The sequence below is a fragment of the Syngnathus floridae genome, chromosome 16, assembly GCF_059516105.1.
Source record: "Syngnathus floridae isolate MCC-2025c chromosome 16, RoL_Sflo_1.0, whole genome shotgun sequence".
Taxonomy (NCBI): Eukaryota; Metazoa; Chordata; class Actinopteri; order Syngnathiformes; family Syngnathidae; genus Syngnathus; species Syngnathus floridae.
The window spans coordinates 5321477-5330891 of NC_142428.1; the positions used below are offsets into that span (position 1 = coordinate 5321477).

A 9415-nucleotide genomic window follows, 5' to 3' on the forward strand; every position below is an offset into this window, starting at 1 on the left:
AGATCATTCAGTTCTACACCTGAAATGAAATAACGAATACATTTAATTTTTTCTGTATTTTTTTCGTGTTTTGGGGAAAATTTGAGAATTTTTTTTTAAAGGCCATTGTTTAAGGGAGGTGCTATGCCAATTATTCGACAGTAGAGGGCGCTGCAAAAAACAATAACAAACAAACGCAATTTCCGTTTCCGTTTCTTGACTCCACAAACATGGCGGAGGTCATATTTCGCTATAGCAGAAGCACTGTCAACATTTCGCCCAAAATATGCAACTATTTTCCACCGAAATCTCCTGGGAAGCACGTAGAAGGTACAGTGCACTCTTCCACGTTATTCACCGGGGTTTCATTTTAAAATTTTAATAGTAACGAAACAAACTGTGGAGTAACAGTTGAGATTTCAAATTATGTCATTGTTGTTGTTTTTTCTTTTTTTTTAGGGCTGAGGGATGACAAAAGAGCAGGTCATGGACATACTTCTGTATCTTGGGGCCACGGAGGCTATCTAGGGATTTCATTCCCTCAAATCAGTGCTCATCCAGGCTCTTGCTTGGGACATTTAACCTTTATTAGGACTTATGCCAATGGCACCAGAGAGGAGCCTCTTTATAGAAGCAAAACCGGCTACTACGACATCCTCGGCGTGTCTCCCACGGCCACCCAAGCGCAGATCAAAACCGCCTACTACAAACAGTGCTTCCTCTACCACCCGGACAGAAACGCCGGAAACGATGATGCCACCGTCCGCTTCTCAGACATCAGCGAGGCCTACTCAGTGCTGGGCCACAAGGGCCTGCGAAAGAAGTACGACCGCGGCCTCTTGAGTCTGCTCGACCTGACCAACAAGTCCCAGTCCAGACCCTCCGCCGCCAATCCCCCCGGAGGTGGGAGCTCGGCGGCAGCAGGAGGGAGGAACGCGGCCGTGGACCCCCGGAGTACCATATTTGACTTCGACAAGTTCCTTCGCTCGCATTACGGCGACCAGCTCCAGAGGGACAGAGACATTCGAAAACGGAAGGAGGAGATGCTGAAGAAACAGCAGGAGTCGCTGGGCGAGAGGAACAAGGAAAGTACCATGGAGGTGGGTGTCGTCATGATGCTCGTTGCCGCCATGGTGCTGCTGATCACCTTGAGGGGAGTGTCGAACTGAAGTTCATTTTCCTTCATGCACACATAGTTAAATTTCATATTTATAGAAAATTATGAACTATGGGTAACCTTTACCTCTTTAGAGCCACAAAAGTTGCGTATTGTATGATGACTGCTTCTCAGAAATGGTTAGAGGTATTTAAATGTAGGGAGGGGGGCAGTTGCTGTGTATACAATTTCCCAAAAGTTGAATCGATTGTTTTTAGCCGCAATTTAGTGTGCGTTGTTTTCTTTCAGCCTAAATTAGTAGGATGACTCCTGGCACTGTCAATCTGTCAAACTTTTTTTGACTTACAATAAGTCATATCACACTTGTATTATAACTATTGCTATTTGTTGGTCTTTTTGGGAGGTGCAATGTTCTAAAATAATGTGCCTTTTATGTGGGTGCTTTTGTCATCCACATATATAAGCAATGAATGAAACATATCTGGTATTAATTGTGTCATATCTAAATTTTCTTGAATTTGTATATTGAACCAAAACCACACATTCAAATCACTGAGCAATCATGACCCTTGACACCAGTGATGCCAAATACTGAACATTTAGTGCAATTAGAAATTCACATTGCCAAATACTGAATACTTAGTGCAATTAAAAAATCACATTACATGTTAAAACACAGATTTCAAGTCAGTGCATTTTTTTTAACGAACACAACATTAACAAATAAATAAAAATGCTTGTAGTTAAAAACACAACACGGTACATGTTATAAATACTGACAAACTATTAACACGTGTTTTCCAGGACATAAAAATATGCATCACTTAAGTGATGGCATGATTGAGGTGATGGGGTTGAGGGCATCAAATAGGCGCTGCACTGCTTGCTCCACCAGCTCCCTCAAGGAATCGTCTTCTGTGTCCTCGTCCTCGTAGCTCACCGACTAGTTAGGGTGGGGAAAAAAAGTGTAAATTGGGTACCTTCATTTTTTTTCGTTGAAATGTTCAAAGTGTTAAATCTCGAAGCAATGGCGCAAACACCTCACCCGTGTTTCCAAACAAATGTTCACCGTCTTGCCGTCGACGGTCACCGAGATGTTTTGACCGTCGCTGATGTCCACGCAGTCCTGTCCAAACATGTCCCTGAAACCAAACAACACTTCTTCACTTCTTCATTAAAACAGGAAATGTAAATAAGTCATACTACTCACTGTAACATGACTTCAAGTCGACTTTGAAAGACGTCCATGTCCAAAATGGAACTCTGGCTTTCCATGACTAAACACAAGAAAAATTTGAATGTTCTGTAGCATTGCTACCACCAACTACCGCCCACCTTTCTGAGCCTTCGGATTGGACTGGACCTCCAGCACCACAGTGGTGATGGCGTCGGCGTACATGTCGTTAAGAGGGTTGGCGATCCACTGAAAGCAGAACACGAAAAAGTTTGACAACCGCAGCGGGATGGAGGTTCACGTAAGAGTGTTCACCTCGAGCAGAACCATGCCAATTTCATGGATCAGAGTGATACTTTGGAAGATCCTCAGGGTTTTCTTCTCGGTACCGTCGAGCTCTTCTACATCACCTGACGACGAGAAAGCTCAGTGCTCAGTGCAAAGGAACATTTGATTTCATAATGCAGTATTTCAAGGCTGACCTGTGAGGTTCCTAAGGTGGCAGACGAGCAGCGAGTAGGGTCCGGTGAAGGGGATGGCCTGGGTCTGCTTCACTGTGCTCATGGACAGCTCTGTGTACACTGGAGAAGAAAAAAAAGCTGTGTAGGATGACGGGCGGATTGCCGAGGACTTGACTCACGTGAAAGGTCCGAGGGGTTGAGGATGTGGTAGTTGAAGTTCTTCTTCACCAGAATGCCCGACACCCTCTGACCCTGAATGCATTTTTGATCTGCCAGAGAGCCCATCACCTGCACAAAACGGAGCAGCCACGTCACGACGCTCATAATCTCAATAAAATACTTTTTTGTTTTATTAAATCTGTATAGATTGTTTTTAATTATCCAGGTCATGGAAATTTGCAAATGTTGACTCGATGTATTTACGAACCTTGGCCAGTTTTTCTCCCCTGAAGTTGAGGGTGACGGACTCTGTGTTGCGAGGGTTGTGGACTTCGATGTGAACCTGCTCGTTGTCCTCGTACTCTCGGATAAGCGCCGCTTTCAGGCGGGCCATCTCGTTCTGCTCGCCGTGGACCAAGATCTGAGGGCGGCAAAGTTTCACATTTTGTACACAGACTAGTTTTTTTTCTAAGTTCAACACAATCTAGCCATGCATTTCAGCTTCCCTACCACATGTGGAGGTTTGAGAGCGCGGATGAACTCGCTGGTCTGCTGGTAGTCCGTATGGGCCGAGAAGGAGATGTAGTCCACGGACATCTTCAGCTGCAGCTTCTGTCCCGACATGGTGGTGATCTCCTCCGGCTCGGACATGATGTGCTGCGCAACAAACGTGACCGCCAACTGTAAGCTGCACTCACACGACTAACGTAACTTTGAAATTACAGATTCGCTTGCAGCTGACCTTTGCCAACGTTCCCTCCACACAGTATCCAGCGATGATAACGCCGTTCCTCTTGTCTGTGCACCAACTTTCGAAGAGCTCCCTGGAAAGGCCGCTCTGCATCATTCCCGGGGACGCCATCACTACACTGGGACCGATGTCGTCAAAGTGGTCCATGCTCTGGAATTTTAAGACATCCGAGTAAGTTTCCATTCTGAATTTTTTTTTTTTTTTTGCATTGGTCATCTTTTTTCATGGTGTTTGAACATGGGTGTGCAGACTTTTTATATCCACTGCTTTGTGCTCTACCTTGAGGTTGCTAATGTGCTTGAAGACAAAAGGGTTGTTTATGTTGATGGCCTTGCGGATCTTGTCGTTCATGGCGTTGACGTAAGTCTGGTACACGGCCATGCACTTCTTGGCCAGGGACGAGGCGTAGTAGATGGGGATGTCGTGGAGCTCCGGATGGTTCTGCCAATACTCGTCTGCATTCAACAGGAAAAAAAAAAAGACATCATACAGAATTGATAGTGGAAACTTTAGATTGCATGTGTTAGATAATCACCCAGTATGAGCAGCAGTTCCTGAGCTCGGCCCAAAGCGAACACGGGGATCAGACAGCGGCCCTCCCTGTTGACGATGTCGTGCACCGTGTTACAAAAGCGAGCCTCGCGCTCTTCGCGCTTCTCGTGGATGTGCGTGCCGTAGGTGGACTCCTGCACAACAGTGATTAAAGACACTTTTGTTCACCTCAAGATATAACCAAAACACAATTTTTCTGAGAAATTTTGGGGGTGTACAATGATTAAGATGTCTGGTTTGACGCTAGGGATCTCGGCCGCCATGAGATGCCTATCTTCCTGTCGTGAGAAGTCGCCTGTATACAGCAGCTTTGTGAGAAACAGAATGAACAAATTATAATAGCAGTCAGAGGTGGGTAGAGGAGCCAAAAATCAAATTCACGTTCAGGTACTGTCAATTTAGAATATGATACAAGTACAAAGAATTCTTCTATTACCTTGACTCCGGCTATTTCAATCATGAACATGGCAGCTCCCAGCACATGGCCGGCATGGTAGCACCAGAACTTGATCCCCGCCACCTCCTTGACCTCGTGGAAGTTAATGGTCTCAATCTTATCCATGCTCTCCTCCAGGTCCGTCTCGGTATATAGCATGTCGTCTGCAGAAATGTTGCTGCAACGGGTAAAAAGCACAAATTATAATATTGTATTGTAATTTACAACATAATGAAGGGTTTCATGGCTTACCTGACTTTGACGTAGTCCGACAGGAGCCATCGGTAGATGGCCTTGGTGGCGTGCGTCATGAAGGTTCTGCCTTTGAAGCTGGTCTTCTGGAGGAACCAAGGCAGAGCCCCACAGTGATCAAGGTGGAAACTGGAGACAAAGGAAGTGAGTGAAGGGAGGAATTAAATGTGAAAGCAAATTAGGTTGGAAGAATATGATGGAAGAAAAAATGCAATCTTTCTCCTGAAAAGAAGAGATGCTTACTGGCTGATGAGCAGCAGGTCAATCTCTGCTGGGTCGATCAAGTCTATATAAGGGAGGGCATCCATCCCCTCCAAGCCAGGATGGATACCACAGTCCAGCTGACAAATCAAAACAAATTATAGTCTCCAATTATAGTCTCTATCTGATCGGCTTCAATTAATAATTAGTTACCATAATTTTTCTCCCTTTGAATTCCAGTATAATACAAGATCTCCCAACCTCCTGCCCAGCACCCCTGGCGAAAATACAACAAAAGAAAATTAATAATAGCTATAACTAAGCTTACACGGAGATGCAATATATATAATGTATATAATTTAATATAAACGAATTAATTAATTTATCATCGTACAGCGGACGAATATGAAGCTGATCACTCTCCTCTGCCGGAACGGCAATCTCCACTTTGCGTTTTGAAGCCATAGCTGCCGAAAATCACAGAGTAAAATAAAAATAATAAATATCACAATCCGATCATCGCGCACTGTTTTGAAAATGAATGAGGAGGAGGCGGTCCCTTGCAAAACGGGACACTTCAGGTCTTCCCTCAAAACACCGTCGATAAGAACAAGGGGTAGTGACAAACGTTCCGGCACAAATGTTCCCTTTCAGAATAATGATTATTTTAGAATAAAACAAAAAAAATGCTTCAAGAATATATTAGAAATAAACCAAATGTGCGGGGTTATTGATTTAATGTTTAACTATTGTGACAGCATTTTTAGGTTTACCGCTGTCATTGGTTAAGTCCCCTTTAAGAAGGGTTGGGCGGAGGCTGTGAAACTACGAGAGAAGCTAAACAGTGAATAAAAGCCGACAAACGCCCTGTTGAAAGCAGGGAGATTATCCAAGTGATGTTAACGGTGCACTGATGCGCCAACAAGGCTGAGCAGGTATGCATCTGCTGGATTTCTTGCAATTATGATGATCTCTCGAGGGAGTGAAAGTTGACTAACTTCAGCGTTGAAATGAAACCGACGTTATGCGTGGGAGGTGGATAATGAATGGTTTTGCTTGGGTGTTTGTACTTCTAAATAAAACGCTGGTTATAACTTTATTTATGGCACAACATGTCATTCGCGAATATAAATTAAACAGCAGCTAAGGGCAAGGATGTAACAGATATGTGAGAACCTTAAATATTTTATAGTCCACCAACGGACGAAGAAGCAACTTTGGGTCCGCAGGAAGCTGACGTCACACGTCTAAATAAGATAAATTATAGTGTTTTTTTTTTATTCTTCATGACATAAAATTGCATGAAAAATAAGATGGTTAAATGAAAAATTTAAATTAAAAAAATGGCTATTACCAGCACAGTCAATAGATACTGTAAATTCATCAAGTTCAGTATATTTTATCCAGTTTATAGAAAACATTTTTTTCCAATTAATTTTCCAATTAATAGTGAATATAATTGATTCACTATTCAACTTAAAATTAATTATTTAATAGGCTTCCAATGGATTATTTTTGGTACAAAAACGAGACGACAGTGAATATAATGCACATTGTCAAACAAAATGAGGACTATGGTGTAATCTTACATGTTAAATGTTTGGTGGCGATTAGCTTGGAGGTGGGCTGGAATGCGGTGGTCCAGGATGCAAAAGTGAAAGATGTTTCGCAAGGTGAAAAAGCGCCACAGCAGCAGTAGCTCTCAAAGCAGCGAGATCAGCACCAAAAGTAAGGTACAGTAATCAATCCCAGTCTTCACTCACTGGACAACATTAAGTACTCCATTGCAATCCAATGAGATCAGGTCATCTAAAAACTGAGGCTGATCATTTTTAATTTTTCAATCGGTCTTCTATTAGATCTCATTAGATCATGCAGGTTGTACCTTATGTCGTGGTCTTGACCTATGTCTCTTCCTTAGTCTGTAGACTCCAGTTTGGGAGGACTCTCCAGGTCCAGCACAGTCGCCAGCCTCGACACAGACTCTACCAAGAGCTCAGGTCAGTTGGATTGCATAATTCTAATATTTTATTCTATTACTCCTCATCTTATTGATGCAAAAATATACGACCTCTCTAGGAAACAACTCATCCGAAACGTGCGCAGAATTCCGGGTGAAGTATGTGGGAGCCATTGAGAAGTTGCAGTTTGACATGAGCAAGATGCTCCAGGAACCTCTTGACCTCATTAACTACATTGATGCGGCACAGGTAAAAAATATTAATCCAATGTCGTGCAGGATCTGTATGACATCAAATCTGCCAGTTATGCAGAGTTTTAATTCAATTCCATCATGTATACAGCCAAAATTATACAATTTATTTGACACTTTTTCTAATTTTAGCAAGATGGAAAGCTGCCATTTGTACCAGGAGACAAGGAAATGATCCTGTTTGTGTCGAAACACGGAGTCAAAGTGGCCTCGTTGGACCAATGTGTGAGTACTGTTTTGTATTATATTGGGTCTAAATACAACTTTAGCTACGACTGGTGAATGAATATCCAGCAGTAATTTATAAATGCACACAAAGGTTTATAACTTCCTCTTGATGCCACAGGAGGGCAGCAGAGCATGGCATTTGTCACTTCAGAATGGATTTAGTTTTGTTGCACAGAAATGAACTGCTTTTTATACTTACAAAAGGTAAAATACTGATGTTAGGGTAGTATAGATTTGGTGATAGGTAATAATTAATATTTATTCCCTCAGGATGTGTTGCATCGCCACCCGCTCTACCTGATTGTGCGCATGCTGTGCTACGACGATGGCCTCGGCGCGGGGAAGAACCTCCTGGCCCTCAAAACCACTGACCCCGAACAGGAAGGGTGCACCATCTGGGTGTACCAGTGCAGCAGCTCTGTGAGTGCCAGCAAATTATCTGCCATTAAAAAGAAAAATACTTGATTGCCTTTTATTTTTTATGTAAACAGGAGCAGGCTCAGTCCATCTGCAAGGTGCTCTCAGCTTCCTTTGACTGTGCACTCGCATCAGACAAGTTGTGAGGATAGCGTGTGAAAAGTAAAACCAACAAAGGGAGACAACAATGACTGACAAATTCAACTTTTTCTCAAAATCAAGTTTGTTTCACTTACTACCTAGATGCCATATCATTATCAATATCTGCACCAACCAACCACCACACAAACAATCTAATTTAAACTTTAAGTTCAAAATGAAAGATGTAAAGTGAAATGGTTGCATCCATTTGAATTTATTTCAGGTATTCTAGTTAAATGGTACAACAGAGTGCTGGATATAACAATAGTTCGGTGCAACTATTTGGGTACGATTCTTTGCAATGTAGCCGCTTGTCCTTAAGTTTTAAGACTTGAATTTATTAATTATATGTTTTTCATGATTGTGATAGATAATATCAGAAAGAAAATTGCGGTACATCATTTATTTCATGTTACTGTCACTTTCATCCATTTGTTAAAAACGTTTGTTACATTAAATGACTGAAACCTTTTCAATTTTGAGTGCCCCCTCCCTTCTTTGTTATAGTTCAAATATCCACCAGAGGGCGCTCTTGATGTGTAAAACCTTCCTTTTAGTCAACAGTACTATAGTTTAACTGAGACTGCGTGTACCTCATGAAAAGGTGGGTGTGTTAAAAGTCAAGAATGTCATGCATGCTGTGTGCACATTCTGAACAGGTTGTACCGGTACTTGGTGTCATTGAGTTAAGGTTAAACTAAACTGGGTGGACTTTGATGAAGAATGGTGTGGTTTGGTTCAGTTTATAAGACAGCGCCTTGCGGTACACGTCACATTCCAATACCCACAAATGAAAGAAGTAATTGAATTTACATCATGCAAATGAATAAAATTTTATGTTGAATTCGGGCCATTGGTACCGAAGTCTATACAGGTGGAAAGCTGCAGGTTGTGCTGAGCTAGGTAGCAGATGTTTGTCAGGGTCTGCTTTTTAATTTCATAAGGGAGTAGAGGCCTTCAGGCTAGATAGTCAGGCCAAATCTTGAGCTGCTTCATTTAGCAGCTTTCCAGGAGACGCTGCAGAAATGCAAGAATGTGTTAACACTGCCCACTTTGTGATTTGAAGTCTGGCTTGGCTGATACTATTTATACCAATTTCCCTGCCTTGGGTTGGAATTGGAAACAACTTTTAAAAAAAAATCCAAAACCCAGGGAAAATGCATGCTACTCTGGGAGAAGAAAATAATTCTGGTAAACAGTGATCAGCTGTACGCAATGCTCTTCTGAAACACTACTTTGTTCCAAGCAAAAAAAAACACACACAATGAGTAATGCCTTAATTACCAGATCAGCGGAGATCCTGCTCATCCTGTTCTTCACTGTTTACAGACGTGT

At 42.4% G+C, this 9415-nt stretch overlaps 3 protein-coding genes across 5 annotated transcripts; 2 read left to right on the plus strand and 1 right to left on the minus strand.

Annotated features, from left to right (window-relative positions):
• Positions 1-188: 188 nt before the first annotated feature.
• LOC148385273 (dnaJ homolog subfamily C member 30, mitochondrial-like) lies at positions 189-3368 on the plus strand. Of its 2 annotated transcripts, XM_088400889.1 has the most exons (3): positions 189-309; positions 439-1079; positions 1901-3368. In XM_088400889.1, exons 1-3 carry the CDS (start codon positions 210-212, stop codon positions 1922-1924), a joined length of 765 nt encoding a protein of 254 aa, XP_088257015.1. In that variant the 5' UTR covers positions 189-209; the 3' UTR covers positions 1925-3368. The 2 variants fall into 2 exon arrangements, with proteins under 2 accessions (XP_088257015.1, XP_088257014.1); XM_088400888.1 differs by lacking the exon at positions 1901-3368 and having other exon boundaries at positions 439-1583.
• Positions 1679-5687, minus strand: LOC148385274 (cleavage and polyadenylation specificity factor subunit 3). Of its 2 annotated transcripts, XM_088400886.1 has the most exons (18): positions 5477-5687; positions 5296-5359; positions 5125-5222; positions 4882-5010; positions 4630-4807; positions 4412-4501; positions 4177-4327; positions 3921-4096; positions 3633-3791; positions 3401-3547; positions 3159-3311; positions 2911-3019; positions 2753-2851; positions 2586-2680; positions 2432-2519; positions 2307-2373; positions 2142-2238; positions 1679-2039 (listed from the first exon to the last, which is right to left on the minus strand). In XM_088400886.1, exons 1-18 carry the CDS (start codon positions 5545-5547, stop codon positions 1917-1919), a joined length of 2094 nt encoding a protein of 697 aa, XP_088257012.1. In that variant the 5' UTR covers positions 5548-5687; the 3' UTR covers positions 1679-1916. The 2 variants fall into 2 exon arrangements, with proteins under 2 accessions (XP_088257012.1, XP_088257013.1); XM_088400887.1 differs by lacking the exon at positions 2307-2373 and having other exon boundaries at positions 2142-2222.
• itgb1bp1 (integrin beta 1 binding protein 1) lies at positions 5658-8556 on the plus strand. Its single transcript, XM_088400890.1, has 7 exons — positions 5658-6017; positions 6697-6815; positions 7004-7082; positions 7162-7292; positions 7427-7519; positions 7793-7942; positions 8014-8556. Exons 2-7 carry the CDS (start codon positions 6744-6746, stop codon positions 8083-8085), a joined length of 597 nt encoding a protein of 198 aa, XP_088257016.1. The 5' UTR covers positions 5658-6017; positions 6697-6743; the 3' UTR covers positions 8086-8556.
• Positions 8557-9415: the final 859 nt, after the last annotated feature.

Coding starts and splice junctions, on each gene's coding strand:
- LOC148385273 (XM_088400888.1), top strand. CDS start 210: ATGGCGGAGGTCATATTTCGCTATAGCAGAAGCACTGTCAACATTTCG. Junction 310..438: donor TCCTGGGAAGCACGTAGAAG/GTACAGTGCACT, acceptor CTTTTTTTTTAG/GGCTGAGGGATGACAAAAGA.
- LOC148385274 (XM_088400886.1), bottom strand. CDS start 5,547: ATGGCTTCAAAACGCAAAGTGGAGATTGCCGTTCCGGCAGAGGAGAGT. Junction 2,520..2,585: donor TTGGCATGGTTCTGCTCGAG/GTGAACACTCTT, acceptor TTCTGCTTTCAG/TGGATCGCCAACCCTCTTAA. Junction 2,239..2,306: donor CGACTTGAAGTCATGTTACA/GTGAGTAGTATG, acceptor GTTTGGTTTCAG/GGACATGTTTGGACAGGACT.
- itgb1bp1 (XM_088400890.1), top strand. CDS start 6,744: ATGTTTCGCAAGGTGAAAAAGCGCCACAGCAGCAGTAGCTCTCAAAGC. Junction 6,816..7,003: donor AGATCAGCACCAAAAGTAAG/GTACAGTAATCA, acceptor TCTCTTCCTTAG/TCTGTAGACTCCAGTTTGGG. Junction 7,943..8,013: donor TGTACCAGTGCAGCAGCTCT/GTGAGTGCCAGC, acceptor TTATGTAAACAG/GAGCAGGCTCAGTCCATCTG.